The sequence below is a fragment of the Silurus aristotelis genome (genome assembly GCF_946808225.1).
Source record: "Silurus aristotelis genome assembly, chromosome: 8".
NCBI classification, from domain to species: domain Eukaryota; kingdom Metazoa; phylum Chordata; class Actinopteri; order Siluriformes; family Siluridae; genus Silurus; species Silurus aristotelis.
Genome location: NC_139581.1, coordinates 10909012 through 10929910, shown reverse-complemented (window position 1 = coordinate 10929910; position 20899 = coordinate 10909012). Strand labels below are relative to the sequence as shown.

The 20899-nt window shown below is 36.4% G+C and overlaps 1 protein-coding gene across 1 annotated transcript in view; it reads right to left on the bottom strand.

Moving 5' to 3' along the window:
* ptgir (prostaglandin I2 receptor) overlaps positions 1-7110 on the bottom strand; it is a 30155-nt gene extending 23045 nt beyond the window's left edge. The window contains exons 1-3 of the mRNA XM_083548331.1: positions 6773-7110; positions 6602-6666; positions 5371-6237 (exon numbers count right to left, since the gene is read on the bottom strand). Of these exons, the coding sequence (XP_083404457.1) occupies positions 5371-6207 (837 nt within the window). The 5' untranslated portion in view covers positions 6208-6237; positions 6602-6666; positions 6773-7110. The remainder of the gene's footprint in view (positions 1-5370; positions 6238-6601; positions 6667-6772) is intronic.
* Between the last annotated feature and the right edge of the window lie 13789 nt (positions 7111-20899).

The following is a 20899-nucleotide window of genomic DNA, read 5'->3' as shown; positions in this document are numbered from 1 at the left end:
TTTATTTAACTTTCTATTAGCTTTTTACAGAACTGTCCGCATAAATTTTTGTTCACTTAGTTGCAAGTGAGGTGAGGTTCTGATGTCAGTTGAGAAGGCCACAGTTAGTTTTGTTCCACTAATTTAATTGGACAAGCAGTGTGCCAAGAGTGGTGATTTTTAATATGACAGCACTGGTACATTTCAATACTTAAAACACTGAAATTGGTAGTAGAAGTACCACACACAACACACAACACTCTATTCAGCTGTGTGGGTTTTTTTTTTTTTTTGGAAACTAATTTCATCAATGTAGCAAAAATTAACAATTGTTGTTATTGTGTATGAAATGTCAAGTACTCGATTGACAATTTAGATAATTATTGTTATATCTACAATATTAAGGAAAACCAGAAAGATATCTGTCACATAAATGCAATTATTCTAATTTCTTGTTTAGAAATGTATTGTTCAATATATTTCTAAAAAAAAAATAAAATAAAAAAAAAATTAAAGAAAATACATATGTTCTGGTAGATTTGGGCTCTGTGTGAACTCACTCTGCCAAAAATCCAACATGTCTACAACAAGCTGTAACCTGAAACAAGGTTAAACAAATTTTGCATGTTTTTTTTTACATACATTGTATATACAATATGTACTCTCCAGCTTCTTCATTAGAAACACACTGCTTATCCTTTTACAATCACCTGCACATTCAAGTTCTCCCTTGCTATTACATCCCAAAGATGTTCATATCCATTGACTGGAGGGAGTACTGTGTCTTGTTCATGGGACCTGTTTGAGTTATATCCAGTATGAATTATGCATTGTGACATGGGGCATTATCAAGCTAGAAGCAGTCCTTATAAGATGATGTTGTAGCCATGAAGAGATTAACTAAATCAGCAGCAATACTTAGGCTATGACATTCAAATGATGCTTAATCGCTATTAAAAGGACAAATGTTCAGAGAAAACATTCTCCCACAATTACACCACTACTAGTCTGAACTGCTAACACAAGGCAGATTGGTTCCATGGATTCATGCTGTAGCTGCCAAATGATTTGCATATCATGGCAGAAATTCATCAGATCACTGTTTTTTTCCAGTCTTCAAATTCTTGTTGAAATAAAGTGTTCAACTGGCCCAACTGTCAGCTGTAAGTCTGTGCCCACTCAGATTTTGATTAATAGGAGTGGAAACCAATGTGGTTTTCTTGTTTGTAGCACAACTACTTCAAGGTTTTAAATGTTTTGCATTTTGCGATGCATACCAACTCACCATGGTTGTAAAGGGCAGTAATTCTTAGTTATAATAACCTTCCTGTCAGCTCAAATCATTTGGCCATTGTCTTCTGACCTTACACATCAACAAAAGCTTTTATTTTGCACAGTTTTAAAAATAATTTTTAAGGTTAAACTAATTTGGACGTGGATTTGGGTAAATAACCTATACTGCTCTTCCACTAGAGTGTGTTTGTCAGTGTATGGTTTTTATAGCTACATTGTGCATCTTGTTTCTATCTCCTGGACTCTTTGCACTGATATGGAACAGCTCTCTTTCAGTTAATGTTCTTGCTCTAGTTTGACCATTAGTGCCTCTAGCTAATTCCAAATTTTCCTGCCACTGGTAGAATTTTCCCATGTCAGTTGGCATGTCTGTTGGTGGTACATTCCATAGAGGAATTCATCGTGCCACAGCATGTTTTCAAGTTATTTTTATCTTCAATCTGTTTGAACAATTCAGTTAATAGATCTGTAGTGTACTCATTAGTGCTTCATGCCAAAGCAACAAAGCAACATGCACACACACACACACACACACACACACACACACACACACACACACACACACACACACACACACACACACACTTTATATCTACTGTATACACTTTGGCTTCTCTTGTCAAGGTGTTTCCATCCACAGACCTGCCGCTAATTTTGTTGGGGGGGGGGTATAGGGGGGGGGTTCCTCTTGTACTATTCTGTGTAAACTCAAGAGACTATGTACAAATCCCAGGACATGAGCAGTTTCTGAAATATTCACATGTTCCTTAATTCTGATGTATGTTCAGCAAGATATTACTTACTATATTATTCATCTGTATCTACGTTTCTAGTAAGTGTCCAAGAAACTTAATAGCATAGTATTTTAAGCTCTACTGCTGCTGCAGTTAACAATAGTTGTTGGAATAGTATACAGTCTAGTGTTGGAAATGTATATATTGATGCCATAAAGCCCAGAGCAGTGATTGACAGTGGCTAATTTCTTAAATGTTTTATTTCATCTGCAAATAGTCACCAGTCAAATGTGGCAGGAATAAATGTACTAGGGATTAATACTAAAATAGTAACATACTAACCCAGGTCACTTTGTGTCGTAGTAAAAATAAATTCAAGAATGAGTAGCTTATGAGAGTGTTTGGTGTTTGTAAAGGGACTACAATGGAGCAGCTATTTGCTTACAGGATAATAATACCAAGACTATAGTGTTTCTCTTGGACAAAAGGGGATCCCAACCATTAGTGCTAGTATTGCTTTACCCATATCGATTTAACCTACAGTGAGGAAAATAAGTTTTTGAACACCCTGCTATTTTGCAAGTTCTCCCACTTAGAAATCATGGAGGGGTCTAAAATTGTCATTGTAGGTGCATGTCCACTGTGAGAGACATAATCTAAAAGAAAAAATCCAGAAATCACAATATATGATTTTTAAACTATTTATTTGTATAATACAGCTGCAAATAAGTATTTGAACACCTGTCTATCAGCTAGAATTCTGACCCTCAAAGACCTGTTAGTCTGCCTTTAAAATGTCCACCTCCACCACATTTATTATCCTAAATTAGATGCACCTGTTTGAGGTCGTTAGCTGCATAAAGACACCTGTCCACCCCATACAATCAGTAAGAATCCAACTACTAACATGGCCAAGACCAAAGAGCTGTCCAAAGACACTAGAGACAAAATTGTACACCTCCACAAGGCTGGAAAGGGCTACGGGGAAATTGCCAAGCAGCTTGGTGAAAAAAGGTCCACTGTTGGAGCAATCATTAGAAAATGGAAGAAGCTAAACATGACTGTCAATCTCCCTCGGACTGGGGCTCCATGCAAGATCTCACCTCGTGGGGTCTCAATGATCCTAAGGAAGGTGAGAAATCAACCCAGAACTACATGGGAGGAGCTGGTCAATGACCTGAAAAGAGCTGGGACCACCGTTTCCAAGGTTACTGTTGGTAATACACTAGGACGTCATGGTTTGAAATTATGCATGGCACGGAAGGTTCCCCTGCTTAAACCAGCACATGTCCAGGCACGTCTTAAGTTTGCCAATGACCATTTGGATAATCCAGAGGAGTCATGGGAGAAAGTCATGTGGTCAGATGAGACCAAAATAGAACTTTTGGGTCATAATTCCACTAAACGTGTTTGGAGGAAGAAGAATGATGAGTACCATCCCAAGAACACCATCCCTACTGTGAAGCATGGGGGTTGTAGCATCATGCTTTGGGGGTGTTTTTCTGCACATGGGACAGGGCGACTGCACTGTATTAAGGAGAGAATGACCGGGGCCATGTATTGCGAGATTTTGAGGAACAACCTCCTTCCCTCAGTTAGAGCATTGAAGATGGGTCGAGGCTGGGTCTTCCAACATGACAATGACCCGAAGCACACAGCCAGGATAACCAAGGAGTGGCTCTGTAAGAAGCATATCAAGGTTCTGGCGTGGCCTAGCCAGTCTCCAGACCTAAACCCAATAGAGAATCTTTGGAACGAGCTCAAACTCTGTGTTTCTCAGCGACAGGCCAGAAACCTGACTGATCTAGAGAAGATCTGTGTGGAGGAGTGGGCCAAAATCCCTCCTGCAGTGTGTGCAAACCTGGTGAAAAACTACAGGAAACGTTTGACCTCTGTAATTGCAAACAAAGGCTACTGTAACAAATATTAACATTGACTTTCTCAGGTGTTCAAATACTTATTTGCAGTTGTATCATACAAATAAATAGTTAAAAAATCATACATTGTGATTTCTGGATTTTTTTAGATTATGTCTCTCACAGTGGACATGCACCTACGATGACAATTTCAGACCCCTCCATGATTTCTAAGTGGGAGAACTTGCAAAATATCAGGGTGTTCAAATACTTATTTTCCTCACTGTATTTGTGTTTTGTTTACTGTGAAGTATTACATAACAAGCAATAGTAATAGCACAAATACTCCAATGCCACCTCTTTGTCAATGCAACCTCTGCACTGTGACTGGTTAACCACCCAAAATCATATTTCTCATTAGAAGCCTTTTTGGGTGATAATTTGTGCAATGCAACAAATACTCTACAATTAGGACCTCTTAGGATAAATACTACATGCATGTGCATTAAATGAAATGTCTAAGTCGCATATGTACAATATTAAATAGGAAATACAAAATCAAATGTACAACACAACATTTCCAGTTGTTTTACTTTAACAAAATATAGCATTGCCATCTCGTTATGTGTGTAACACCACCCTTCAGTTATCTTATATTCAACAAAGATTTATTAAATGCAGACGCTGGAAAAAAAAAAAAAAAAAAAAAAACACAGCAAGAAAACGATTTCATTGTAAATATATTTTTATGTAACTAAGTATGTTTAACTAACAATGTAAATTCCTGTTACATCCTCAATAAAAAACAGTTGCTAAAAAGATACACATGAAAAGAGTTTAACGGTGGCTATGATATACTAGGATTCGGCACGTGCATGGCACAGAGACAGTCATGTGTAAATTGAGTTGGTCTAATCCACTTTTCCAGGTCTCTCGAACATGATTCAAGCCATTCAGTTATATGAAAGGCTTCAACAGAGCTGACAGCAGCTTGTAAAACCTACTATACAAGTTACGCAATATGTGAAAAAACTAAGACACACCTATTTTTAACGTAGATAGTAAACACTGAGATTAATAATTTGCGTGAGTCATGAAGCATTTATACCAAGGTGCCAAAATTATTGGCAAACCATTTCTTCCACTGATCCTGTTAGTATTTGGGGATTTAAACTTGTTGCCATATCTAGAAATGATATGCACTGTTAAAAGTGCCTTGGTAAACTTGAATGCTCACAGACAAAACAATTTACAAATGTTAACAATTTACCCAATTGTTCAGCTTCATTAATTAAAGTTGAAGCCCTGAGAAAAACTGAAAACAAAAAAAAAAAAGTTTGTGCCCAGAACATCACATCTTATTTTGTTTTCCATTTCCAGGCAATACAGCTATTGTACAGTAGCGTTTTACAATATTCTCCACATCACATAACTTTTTTGCTTTAAATCCACATGACCTAACTATAAAGTAGCAAAAAATGTGTGATATGACAAGCTTATGTACTCACAGTCAGAGGCAAGGAGCAAATGACGAAGATGATAGTCATAGAGGCCAGCATCGCCAGATGGTCCATCTCTTCCTCACCCTGGCCAAACCAGGTGCTAAGCCTTTTCTTGCGCCCTGTCGAGACCACAGAACCTCGGCGTGTGATCTGGCTGCGGTGCATGCGGCACAGGCTGACGATGACTGAGCCATTACAGACAAAGACAACGGCAATGAGCAAGGCCATTAACAGGGAATAAGAGAGGGAGAAGGCGAGTGTGCGTCTCTCCTCTTCTTCATCCTCACCCACAGCCTCCATTTTAATAAAGCACCATGTACCAGGGCAGTACTGCTTATAGCGGCCAATGCCAAAGATGGGCAGCAGGCAGAAGGCACCTGAAAAAAGGTAGATAAGAAAAAGTGCAACTTTGGCGAAGTGGCGCCGTACATGCTTGGAGTAGAAATACGGGTGGCTGATGGCCAGGCACCGCTCCACTGCCATGGCACACAGGATCAGCATGGACGCCAGGCCAAAGAAAGTCATGGCAAAGGCAAAAGAGATGCACAGATGCATGTCACCAGTTAAGCCCACCAGGGAGGTAGCACGCGCGTAGCACACAAACACCGGTGGGCTAAGCAAACACGTCCCTGCCAGATCCGTCACAGCCAGTCCTGTTACAAGGATGCAGAAAACGGAGGATTTGGTTCGCCGTTCCTTTTGGTGGACCCCGAGAATGGCCAGAGCTAGCAGATTGCCCACCACGCCAGCAAGAAACATGATAGCACTGACCACCAGGTTTCCAGGGTTCTTGTGCACATTAATGCGCGTGAAATTTTCGCATGTATTGTTTGGATTCATCATTGAGTTGATCTTACCCTGAGCCTAGGAAAACTGGAATAGAGTGCAAACATATTATTATTATTATTAATATTATTATTATTTGTATTCAAGAGACGTTTACAAAGAGCTTCTTTGTTATATCAAGTCTTACATCTTATTTACATCATTTTGATATACTGAGGGTACAAGTTCATCCTAGTCTCATACTCAGGATTTCCAATAAAACCCTGAACTCTATCAGCACATAAAAGCATTTTTATCAATCTGGCATATGATCATCAACATTATACACATTCTTATCAGGACTATAGCAGTAGTTTATAATGAAAAGTATTAAACAACAGACACGTGCACAGAGATGTAAATCAATATCACTGGAGAAGAAGATTAGAAGATAATAAGAGGAATCACGCACCTGTCAGCGGAATTTCCATTTCTGTTTCTCTGACATCAACCGTGACATCAGCCGAGTCGATAATACTAATAACGATGAATGATAATAACAATAATAATCAATTGATATTCATAGTTTAATGATGGTTTAAATAGGTCCTTAAACAAGTCTCTTCTCAGGCTAAAAACTTGCTTCCAGCCGTCGCGAGGAACTCGCTGATGTCAAAACCCGGCACCAGCGTGACTTCCCCTTCACTTAGGTTTAAGCCAATATCTCAGCTTCATAACTCAAAACAAAAAAAAGAGTTATATAGTAAAAAAAAAATTTACAAAAATAAAAAATAATAAAGCTTGTGGCGTATTTATTGGACGCGGGATAATGACGCTGCAGTTCAGTCAAATGTAAAGTTTGAAGGCGCTCAATGTTCCTCTCGCTGCTTCCTGTGTCTCGCTGTAAAACCTGCGGCTGGTCTGTGTGTGTAGACGTGAGAAACGGGGAGGAGAGACAGAGCTGAGGAATCGGTGTGTTAAAACAACATAAAGATCTCACTGGGCATGAGTGTAATTACTACTCTCTCTCTCTCTCTCTCTCTCTCTCTCTCTCTCTCTCTCTCTCTTCTCTCTCTCTCTCTCGGTATCTCCAGCCAGTGATTTTATTAGCCTGACAAGAATATTTTTCTATCTAATTCCCCTCAGGGCTTCACTTCTCTGTAGAAGTCTGCAGATCTCCTAAAATGTATTCTCCTAAAATTATTTTCCTGATTCTTCATACACACCGTATTCTACAATTTATTGAGTATCGAGCATCCCCTAAACATCTGCATGGTTTGGAAAATACTCATTTCCAGGGTTACAAGACCCAAATAAGAAGCCCATCCAGGTCCTATCTTGGACATTTATCATAGACAAGCTTCATCTGTAAAACCTCCAGCATTGAAAATGCCCCAACACACATTTCACCCAATGTCGAAACCCTCTTGTTGTTAGCAAAAGGGTATTAAAGCAATCCAGTCTAAAACTGTGTTACAGTTACTTCCACTAAGCCATCAGCCAACCTGACTCCAATCCACACACACACACACACACACACACACACACACACACACACGCACACGCACACGCACACTCGTACACACATACTCAACTAAAACACCATTTTATAATTCGAGTTTATTTTAATTTGCTGCAAAAATATCTGCATTTTTGATGCTAACTAGCTCAATATGTTTATATTCATACATACTGTTTGTTTATTTTTGTATTGTTATATCTTTTTGCTCTTTTTTAGGCACTGCAATGTCTTTTACAGTTTTTAGGATGTGGTTAAATAAAGCAACATCAGTTGGTTTAGCACTATGACATAGCAAAACTTTTTTTACTGTTATGGCCAGGGTACACCCGATGCCTTTATCTTTTCTTAACAATCATAAACGAGAGAGAAAAAGATGAACTATGGCAATCGTTATATGTGGATGACCCCTCCTTATTAAAATGTCACACAACATTATGAACTTAGATATGACCCAGTGATAGCTAATACTGAAGTAAAGAAACCTAATTCTATGCTTCGAAATAATCAATAATGTTCAAATAAAAGGTTTTAAATAAAAAATGTAATTAAATTCTTGTTTATTGTGGTCTGCAGGGTCAGGGAATAGTTCACTGTTGTGCTAGCTAGCTAAATACATTTTCTCTTGTATGAAACTACCCTTACTGACAAGCTTTGCCATTGTACAATGACAAATCTGAGACAAATCTTTCAGATTTCCCAAAACTGTTGTGGTAAACATTCCTTTATTATGATGAGAAATCCGGCTTAGTATACCAAAATATAGACCAAGCTTGTCAGACTTGTAGACCATCTTTGGCAGCAGGTTGATTGTTCTCTGCTTCTTTATTACTAGACTAAATTGATCAATACATTGAGTTGAGTTTAAGCTGCCTGGTTTGTGTTTTGGCAGCTAGTACCTGGCCACGCTAAAATGGATGTTTTTCCACTTTTTCAACAAACCTTTACATATATCAAAACATAAACAATCAAAGCCACTAAGAACTGCAAATTAGATATAAGACGGTTGGTAAATTCTTCTCAGAAAGCAAACGCACGGACACTCTACACATTGACGATATGACTGATAAAGATGTGCTGCCTTGGTTTTCACACTGCGGTTTCACTGTTGAGTTGAGAAACAACCCACCAACAAAAACATTTCCAGCTACCAGTGGTAAACAGTAAAGAAAGTAATGTATGTAATTCGTTACTGTACTTAAGTAGAGGTTTTTTTGTTTGCATATCTGTACTTGCATCAAGTATTTCCATTTGGGGAGACTTTTACTTAAACTTCACTACATTTCAAAGTCAAATATCTTACTTTTTACTCAACTACATTCCGTAGAAACAGTCGTTTTTTTTTTTTTATTTGTGAGTGGATAAAAAATGACTGGTCAAGCACGCAGCAAGCCACCGAACAGGGTAGAGCAGCATCTTACAGGTGGGTGGCAGGGGGTGTCCACCCAAAAAGAAACAAACAACAACAACAAAAAAAATTATTGACAAAAAGGTTCTGGGCTCATATTCATTTATTATATTTCAATCAGTGTTTAACTCATTTATATAATTTTATTTAACTGAAAGTTTAAAGAGAGCAATTTTACTGTAGTTATACTGCAGTGCTTTGCTTTGTCCACCAATGCCAGCTCCAGCAGTTCATCATTTAGAAACCGACACTCAGAAAGTGCTAGAGGCTATTTAACACAAATTGCCCGTGTATGCAAAATGAGTGCTTATAAAATCTGGAACAAACTTAGCTGCATATGATCTGATTCATTCATAGTAGAGTAACATAACTACAAAGTCACTATCATGCCAGTGTCACTACTGTTCACTGACTAAAAAACATCTGGCCAATAGTGTTTTTTTGGTGGTCCTATTCATTGCATATGAGTTGAAGTGTAACTAACAAATTGTGCAGGGCTACTTATCTGCTATTATCAGTGACTGTGTATCAACAAACTGATCATAAAAAAAGGCTGTTGATAAAGTGTGCATTGTGCTTGATGACTGTGTAAATGCCAATGTGTGTGTGTGTGTGTGTGTGTGTGTGCATGAGAGAGTGAAAGAAAGAGTGAGAGAAATGGAATTGAAAAGGTTCATGTGCACATACTTGAATTGCTTTCTATTTGAATTCTCATGGTCCTATCGTTATCTGTAAGTATTCTATAACCATGTATCTCAAACGTTTGCAGTTTAGCAGACAATAACGAGCGATAGTGCTTTTTATACAGGAAGTGGGTTTCTTCCTTAATTGTTAGCTGCTTTAATGGCCCACATTATCAGCTCATTGCAAACACTTACACGTGTTTCTGGTTACAATAAAAGGACAGCTCGGTTTCATGGTCGATCAGTCAAGTCTCATACAACATTCCACATGCTGGTAAACAACAAAATGGTCTTTAAAAAAAAAATTCAAACATAAAAGTCGAAGTGCTGCTGTTTGAGGGTGACTGTAATGCTTTTATCACACAAACGTGTCCAACATCCTCAAGTCACTGTAAATCAGCACAAAACCCTTTTGTCATGTTGTAGTGTAGTGCAAGGTGGTGCTAGAACAAGTTCCGTCTGTTTCCCAGTTTTAGTCATTGTGCCAGTTTGATTCCAACTCACTCTTAGTATAAAGACCACATCTGTTGTGGTTATCAAGAGCTTATAACAGCCTGACTCAGATTCAGGTGTTGGTTGAAATGAATAATTTGTTATCGGCTGGATTTGGCTTTATAAGGTTTTTTAATCCTCTTATTCATCAGAAATTCAGATTCATTCCCCCCTAGTCCCTGGAGGGAAATCCCCTTTTTCTTGGAAAGCATTATCATCTTTCACAGTGTGAGATCATTACAGTTCCATCAAATTGTCAGAGTAAATACCTTAACACATTGTACTTTTTTTGGAGTAACATATAAACTTAGTTTTATTATTGTTGTAGTTGTTTTCAAATTGGCTGTAGCTAGGGTGCAGTTAATTAATTTGATATAAAAATGAAGAATATCATGATAGTGTTCGGCTGCATCCATGATCAAAAAGCAAACGGTGATTTTTAACTAAACAGCAGAAAAGCTGGCTAGTAAGGCTTGTTTGAAGAAACCCAAATAAATATTGCAACCATTTCAAAGTGTATTGATTTATGCTGTACTTCTTCTCAGTGTTGTTTTGTGTGATTTGCATAAACTTATCTCCGAATGTTTTCTGATCCTGATTTCCCGCCTGCACGAACAGCAACACCGATTGCTCCATTTGGACTTGTTTCTCTGTTTATTCAGGCAGTGAACAGTAGAAAAGTGTTGATGTTGAAATAAATGTTTGAAAAAAAAAGGTTGTACTATTTCTAGGCCTCTAATTTATCTCATAATAGATGAAGGATACAGGGCCTATACCCAAACAAAAAAAGAGTTTGGAACAGCAGTCTTACTGCATAACTCTATATTTTTGAGACAAGTATGTTCTTCTCTTCCCATTAATAGCTGTAAAATATTTGTATTTCCTTAAAAACAAGTAAAGAAAATTACAACCGTATGGTATGATTGTAATCAGATAGGTCAGGTGCATAATTACCTGCTTGAAACTTAAAAATACATGGCAGAACATGTAGGTCAAAGATTACAGCAGATCAAATTTTACAGAGCTACAACTATGCCAGTATGATGCAGATGATAAAATATGAAATTTGGATCATGGAAGACAGACTGCATGGAGACATATGAGATAAAAGTAGGAGACTAAGTAACTAAAACAATAAAATACAATTATTTGCTGTCCATAACTGGGATGAAGAAATATATATGATGTAAAAAACACCACTGTGTTGAAATTTTTTTTAATACCAAGAAGTTTTCCAAAACTGACCTTCACATTAATTTGGGCATAAAAGATACTTTTAGAATTTTCACCTTTGCAAACTTTTTTTTTCTTTCATCTGCACAGACAGAACATACACAGCATTATTCCTTGTGCAAAAAATGGAACGATCAGATAACAAAAAAATATTAAGCTATACCTACAAATGTTACCGGAAACTCCGAGAGAAGAGAAACTTCACACTTCTTCTTAAGGCGTAGTCAGAATTTCGTAATTTCTTTATATGGGAAACTAATAGTTTGCGCAACCCCATTAGCATTACAAAATATTTGCCTTTGACCTGACTATTTTATACTTAATTAGTGGAATAAAAAAAAAGAACAATTGCTGTATTCAATACATTTGAAAACATGATCTAATGCCATAATTCTAACTACAGTATATGGTCTTAGTTTAATGTTTAAAGTTACTGTGTGCTGTCTAATGTAGAGATGTTGAAATAGACACCTCAATTTTGCTGAGGATGCTTTATAAATCTGCCTTTTGCTTAATGCAATATTCCATTTACAATCTATAAAGAAATACTAGTGACTACTGGATGAGTGCCACATTTATGCCCTGTACATTTATGCCTTTGGAACTAATTTATCTGATTTATAATTTATTGAATTAACACTGAATTCAGCGTGTATCAATGACAATGCAATTAGATGACATTAGAAAACCTTGAATAGTTGCATCATAGGCAGAACACTATATTATTCACACAAACACAACAACCGTAAAACAGTCTTGTAATTTGTAAAATAATACAATAATGAAAAGCAATATAAATAATAATCAAGCCCAAAATAAAGAATGTATGTATAGCAGTAATATAGGTTATGCTTAAGGGAGTTTATTTGTAAGGGAGTGTTTATTCTGCATATGTTTCTGTAGATTAAACAACAAATTTGTTATTATTTCTAGAATATTTTATTATTATTTTTGCAGAGGTTTGGTCCGCAATGGGTAGGAATTGTTTTGGGAGATAAATTGAATGAAGGAAAACACTGCTTCTATACATTTTTGACAAGTGAATCAACAATTAGCAGCATTTTCTTAAAAGAAGAAAGTAAAACATTTTTCCATTTAAACCATATTAATTCACTAAAATGTGTATTTTGCTCATATTGTTTGTACAAGTTTTTCTCTGAGTGACATTGGAACATATTCTGACTCCAGTTGCATGCTCATGCATGTCCACAGGGAGGCCAATTTGTTTTTGCAGTCTTGTGATTTTGGTATTCTAATGAAATGTTCGTGTGGTTTTTAATTTGCCATGAATGTGAACACAACAGAATAATTTAAAACAGCTCTTTCTTGAGTAATTGAGCATGAAACTGAGCTGGGCTCAGCACATAGGGGAATGCATATTGGGCATTGTCTGAGGTCAATTCTGAGAAATCTGTACACACTTCATGGTCATTAATAACCCGAAAGTATGAAGAAAATGCAAAAACGCATCACTTAAGAGGTAAAGTAACCAACAGCAAAATCTTGTTTTTAGATAAATCTCAGATCTGAACTTTTGAAATCTCTTTTGAAACCTTGTGTGTTTAGCAGAAAAATCTATATTGCTAATTTAGTATCACTAATTTACAGAATTAAATGGAATATTGTCACAATTCTTGTAAAAACATATGAAATCCATTTGCATTCCAGGCTACTTGGGCAATAACACCACTTATTTCCTGCCTCTCAGAAATCAGGGTTTGTCTCAAACAGCTTAATGACAATGGCCTCATAAGGTTGGAGTGTTATGGACTGAAGGGTCACCGGACCAAAGCGATTTAGCCCCGTGCTGGTTACAAACAATCCACTTTCAGGAAGACTCATGGTCCAAGTACAGTTCAGAGCACGAGACTCAGAACCCAAGTTAACCAACACCAGGAAGTGAACACACCCCCATGAACGTAGGAAGGCTACCGGTGGTGTGGCCGTGGAGTTTGTTGAACCAAAGATGAGTGATGTTGCATTCAAAGTGAGAGAGGTGAAGGTGCCATAGAGGAGAGCTTCTTCATGAGAACGAATGCGGCTCAAAGAACGGAAGAGCGTTGTGGAATTCTTTGGGTTATGTGGGTTCTGCAAAAAAACAAAATACAAAAAAATGTCTTGATTACGCACGAGACTGATCTGTGAACATTTAGGGGAACTTTGACACAGTCCACAAAACCCTGTAATAAATCACAATTTAAAGATCTTTGAAAATCAATATTATTGCTTAATTTATGCCATGATGCTTTTATCCAGAACAACTTACAGCTAAGCAGTTTAGTGGTCAAGTTCCCAACAATGGCAGCTTAGTGGTGCCAGGATACCACCTTGGGAGATTCCAGTCAGTAACCAAACACCTTAATCACTAAGCCACCATCATCTCACTGTCTATTAGACAGCAAGGAGATCAAATAGAAAGAAAAGGGAATCTTCTGTCTCCGCCTGAGTAGCCAGAATAAACTTACACAGGGACACAACATACTCCACACAGACAGTAACACAAGCTCAGGTCTGAACAGAAATACCCTGGAATTATGAGACTACACCACTAAAAGTCTAATGTCTTGTTTTTCACTCATTCTATTTCTGCTATTGAATTATATGGATTATTTTGAGTTGTTAGGTTATAAATTGTATAACAATACTATACACTATAATTATATTTTAAGAGGCTTTTCGATCAAACTGGAACTCAGTATTGCTCATTTCCCTCCCCTCACTTTGGGCTAAAAAAAATGAAATGTTTAATACAGCAGGTAACCTATTTAAATCTGTGTGCTTACAGGTACTTCGTTAATCTCATCGCCATATCTGATGGCAGGAGTCCCAGGCAGGGTCATCATCAGAACCATGACAACTTTCCGCTGCTTCCAGGCTAAAGGCCCATCTACCTGAAACAAACATGCACACACAGACACAGACACAGTGAAACACATAACTACATACAGGTGATCTGCAGTACAATGCAGAACCTTTTTATTAAATCATTATAGTTACTAATAATACAAAACCCTACAGCAAATAGTGAAAACTGCCAGGGCTGATTTCATCTTAACTAAAAACACATACTATGAATGTTAGATTTAGAAACGCCACCAGCTCGTAGATGACCAGACTCTTTACCCCAGTGTTGTCTGGCAGAAGGTACAGTATACACATATTCTATTCTACAACATAAGCATGCACTAAAGAGTATTCTCTCCAATGTTTTTGTTAAATTCCTCACTTGCAATGGTAAAGAGTGGGAACTAACATGACTGAATCATGACAACAGTTACCTTTTAATGCTTAGCAGTTTGTGAATAGTTCATGTCTTTAGAATCAGTATTCAATTTAAGTGGCTGTGTTTTGTTTCATAGAGGCACTTTACTTGATAACTAGCACCAAATCTAACATCTGTTATGAATTTGACACACAGAATAAACACATAATTTATCTTATTCATGAAGACCCTTTAATGTCCTGAGCAAGTTTCTGGTCTTTAGCCTTCAGCTAAATCATTTACATAAATGCATGTGACTGGATATTCAACAATATACAATATATTGTGCACTGGTTCAAGTTATAAAAACTAAAGTCCGACTGAATTATGGCTATTTTTTAATTAAAACATCTGCTACAATATGTTTTTTTCCAATGTTCAGTTCGTTAAAATGTTTTTTTTTTTTCCCTCACGTGTGGACTGCAGTCTTCCAGCTGCCAATCCATTGTCTATTGTGTTTATTGGATTGGATACAAGTATTCACATATAGCATTTTGTTTTTAAAACTTGGTTACACCTTCACTTTCTTTAGAAAAAGCTCTAAGATCCGTAATATATCTATGCTACTCTTTGCTCCCAGCCTGCTGGGTTCCTGTCCTTTTTAGTTCACATTTGAACTTACTGCATGCAGTTAAGCTAGAGTTAGCAATCTATTTTTGGGCTTTAACCTTCTGAGTCGTATAATCTCACAAGTCTTCTCTGTTATTGAGGTGCTGTTGCATACTGCATTGTAGTAGTATTTTATTAAGCTTGTCAGACAAGTCAGTTTTGTCTCTATGGCTTTCATGCAGTTGGGAGTGTCAGCGTTATGTTTAGCAAGGATGTAAAGCACAACTGACAATCTGGTTTTAAGGCACGTTAATGTACATTCAGCAAAAGACAATAAAGTTGCACTAGGCTTTGCAATATGCAAATATTTCCTCTAATTGTCTTTCTCTCGCATACTGGTGTGCATTTTCGCAGAGGGAGTTCCACATCAAGCGTTTTGATATATATATATATATATATATATATATATATATATATATATATATATATATATATATATATATATATATATATATATATATATATGTGACTTTAAAATGGCCATGGGGAATTTTACAGTAAATGTTTTGTCTCTTCATCCCTTCATAATCATCTGTGTTCTTCTATGACAAGTGACTTAAATTTTTTATAAAAACATAATTATTATATCATGTGCAATTTGTATATATATATATATATATATATATATATATATATATATATATATATATATATATATATATATATAAAACATGAAATCTTGTCTGTTCTGTTATAAAGAATACAATTGTATTCCACTGCATTCAAAAGCGCTTGATGTTGAACTCCCTCTGGTATGTTAAAGCATTTTTCACTCTACACTAACGTCAGAACTGGCAAGTCTTAAGAGAATTACGTGTTTTCCTAGAATTGTTATGCTCTAAAATTTACCCATGTCATAAAGTGAGAATACAAGACCTAAACACACCATTTGATATTTATAATTTTTACTGAATGTGTAAATAATTGCCTATCACAAAAATATGTTCCTTAAAAAAAAATCCCATGTCTGTTTAGAATAGGAAATCTAGATTGAGACCAGTAAACATTAAACACAGCATTCACACCTGTTTAGGTTGTATTTTCTAAACAGGAAATCTACTCACTCTCCAACTTGGCCATTCTCCATGCAGGGTCTTCAAGTGGGACTCTATAACTTCCGCTACCTCAGGAGCAGATAGTGGATTTAAGGATGAAGGAATAAGAGACCTTGATACTAACTCCACCAGAGAGCTGTTTATAGCTGAATTAGAAGCATTGGACCCTGGAACATAATCACTTATTTCCCTTACCATTATAATCCTGCAAATAAAAAAATATTAGACATACACTTGATTATGTGCACTGATCTGTGGAGCATTTTAGTTTTAAGAACAAAGTTACTGTGACTGCAACTATTTAAACTGGAAAGTAAATGCAGTGCAGTTTTGCAATAGTTCTGCACTGAGGTCTAAAATGACTGCCAAATACCTTTTATTGTCATCTGTGCCAAACTCATTGACCGGTTCTCTCGACCATTTCAGTGTCTGAAAGTCACAAATACAGAAATACACAACGTTTATTCAATTTGACTGCAAATTAGTTCTTTACCACCTTGAACACATCATGTCAGTGAATCATCATTTACCTTCTCAGTAAACGCTGTGTCTGCACTGCAGATTTCAAATCCTGACACACCTTGCTCAAGCCAGTACCTTAACGACTCCTATAAGAGATAATTACACAATAAATAACACAGACTATTAAAGTAATGCACACACACACACACACACACACACACACACACACACACACACACACACACACACACACACACACAAACACTCAAAATAACCATGTTAAATTGATTAAAAGTTGTGCACCATTTACCTGGTAATAATCAGAAGCATTTGATGAGAGCTCTGTCTTATTGTTGTTTACAATGCAGAGGTCCAGAATGACCTTCAGACCTGAATTAAACACAGTCACACTTATTATCCTGTAAGCACAGAGGAATTTTATTTAGTGCTACTAAAGTTTCCATCCAGACTACTTCAAACAGCACCTGAATTTAACTCTGCACCTTCAAAGTTAAGATTCTTTTTCCACCCAAAATACTGACAACAAGTATCAGTTAGGACCATAAATAAATAAATGGTAATTACTGAACTATTTATTGATCTTACAACACCCCCCACCCCCCACCCCCCAACACACACGCACACACACGCACGCACGCGCGCACACACACACACACACACACACACACACACACACACACACACACACACACACACACACCCAAATCTATTGCGATGGTGGATTTACATAGTGCTGAACATCGCCATCTGCTGAATTAATAATGCACAGTACATGCACACAAAATATACTGATTCTAATAATAACAATTATTTTTAATTATTGCAAATTAAAAGCATCATGTAAACAAACAATCAGAATACAAACCAAAAAACAAGGTTTCATGTAATATAAGTTACAGTAAAGGGCAGTGGTGGCTCAGTGGTTAATGATCATAAGGTCAGGGGTTCAAGCCCCGGCACTGCCAGGCTGCCCATGAGCAAGGCACTTAACCCTATCCACTCCAGGAGCACTGCACCATGACTAACCCTGTGCTCTGATGCCAGCTTTTTTTAAACACTGAGCTATGCAAAACCCTTTTTGAAGATGTAGCTCAGTGTTTAAGGCTCTGGGTTAATAAATCGAAGGTTGAGGGTTCAGGCTCCAATATTGCCAAGTTGCCCCTTTGGGGTCCTGTTCTGCTCCAGGGGTGATCATAAGTAAAAAGTTCTCTAAATCATGTGAAAGACCATACTTTAAAAAAAAAAACCATAAAAGAGTTTTTGTGCTTCATGAATTATGTTAAGAAATATAATAAAATGTAATTATAAAAGACCTTGGAAGAGAAAAATAAAAAATATTTCTGCAATCTACCCATAATCATAAGTAAGGCTTCTCCTATTTTTTTCTCTTTTGTAAAAACAGAAAAAAATGTACCTGCTTTGTTACTGTCAGTGATGAATTGGTGGAACTCAGGTAAGGTACCAAGTCTCTGATCAATCTGAGTTAGGTTTAGAATAGAGACATCAGGTCTGAACAAACCCTCCAAGATCATTACCCCAACTCCCAAAGACTTCAGGTAAGGCAGCCTCTCAGACACTCCTGTATAGGAATAGAATAACATAAAGCATGTTGCAATTATAAATATAATTAATAAAGTCAAGATTTCAAACAATGGAACATGTTGACAAAAGACAGGCCAAGTGCACACAGGTTGGCCAGGGTGATATAAGCAATCTTGAGTCACTGCAGAGCACAGAGTGTGCACATAGTTTACATTGCCTCAGCAACAAAACTACTATTTTTACATGAGTGAAAATTGTCAGTAAATTCTAGATTATTCATCCTATGATTAAGCTATTTATGTCACCATTGCCTACTATTATTACAAAGTGATTTAGCACATTTTGCATGATATGAATAAATGAAAAGTCATAAGATGTAGATTATATCATCTAAGGGTTTCGTTCAAGGGAAACTGTATATATTTCTGTGCTTCCGGCAGTTTGGTGAAGACCTAAATATGCATACACACGTATACTAATATATATATATATATATATATATATATATATATATATATATATATATATATATATATATATATATATATATATATATATATACTGTACTACCAGATATTACCAGATGTTAACTATTATAGTATGGGATAGTTACTATATATTGTATATCTGATTGCATACTGCTACATGCAGCTACTCACTGCTTATAGCTCCTGACCCTGTGCCCTCTGCATCCAGGAACAGGGCTGGTTGTATGCGGTAAAATACCACCTTCTGCCACCAGTGCAGGTGGCCTGAGACTGGCCTTGGGGTCAGTACAACTGTGGTGATAGCAATGCCTAATACAGTCAGCCATGCTAGCAAGAAGAGTAAAACCAGCCGAGAGCGAAACTTCTTCCAGCCTGGTCCTCCAGCTACTGCCTCCAGCTCTTCTCTGCTCAGGGGCTTCAAATAGTGACGCTCTGGCTCATCCTCTGGGATAAGGAGAGGGAGTGTCTCTGAAGCCCCCATACTGCCTGCCAGGCCTGGACCTGAGCCAATCAAGTTGCTGTAGCCTGAGTGAGCCTCCACCTTTAATGGCATCTTGCTTTATTAAGACAAAGTGACAGGTTACCATATCAAAATTTTTATAATTTTTTTAAAACAACTATTTTTCCTGATTAGACATTCAGAAGACATAAAAAAAGTAATTTATACAGATGGTTTATTCTTTCTAATCTCTCTCTCTCTCTCTCTCTCTCTCTCTCTCTCTCTCTCTCTCTCTCTCTCTCTCTCTCTCTCTTTTCAACATGTAAAAAGCATTTCATCTCATAAATATGTTGTATAGTTATATAGATGCAGAATATTTTACTGATAAAACAAACATAGACAAGAACCAATATTTATTACTGTTTTAATTCATTTAGTCTGAGATTTCTTGCTCGATTTTGTGGAAAATAATAAAAAACGATATTGTCTACATTAGCTAAGAAAAAACATGACATCTTTTTAATCTCCTGAACAGAATTTGAGTTGATTTTAGATCAAAGTACAATTCCAGTTTGGTTCTGACCTAATAATTTACACAAAATAATTTCATTGATATTTCAAATGTTTCAAACATTTTAAACACACAGCATTTTTTCCTTCATTGTGATAAGTAAAGTACTGTAAGTCAATATTCCTTGCTTACCGTCTTAGAAGAAAGAACTTCTTTTTTTGAGGCAAATGATTCTCTGTGTCTGGCTGTTCCTCTGCTCACATTCCCTGTGCCTCGACTTTTTAGTTTGCTGCACTTTAAACATAATTATATGGAAGCAGTAGCAAAGAAACAGCCAGGGTAATTAGTACAGAGGTGATAAGGCATACCACACTTAAGTAACACATTCTTCAGATATTAGATGCTGATGCTATTGTGAAGGCTTTAGACCAGGAGTGTCAAACGGGCTGCCCACAAGTCTGAGACTGGGCCATGAACTGTTTAATACTTACTTACTTAAATTTTTTATTTAATAATAATAATAACAGAACACAGCTTGTATTTAGTTTGGTAGGTGAAGACAGCTGTGTGGATTAAGTTAATTTTTTTTAAATAAAAAATTCCACTCTATGGAATGTGTATATACCAATTGAAACTGGGACAGTGAAAATAATGGTGTTATGTTTCTGATACAAATTCATGGTGTGTAGAAAATTATTTTGATAATGATTCATTTTGCTTTTTGTTTGCATATGCGCTAAATATAAATAAGATTTGTATGCATGATATATATGTTTGCACATTTCAGCAACCATTTTAGTATATCTTCTCAAGGGACAATAGAATAGAAATGAAACTTATATATAATTTAGGGTAGTCAATGTGCAGCTTGTGTGTGTGTGTATATATATATATATATATATATATATATATATATATATATATATATATATATATATATATATATATATATATATATATATATATATATATATATATATAATGCTTGATTATTATTATATAATATTATATTATATATAATGAATATTATATATAATATAATACTA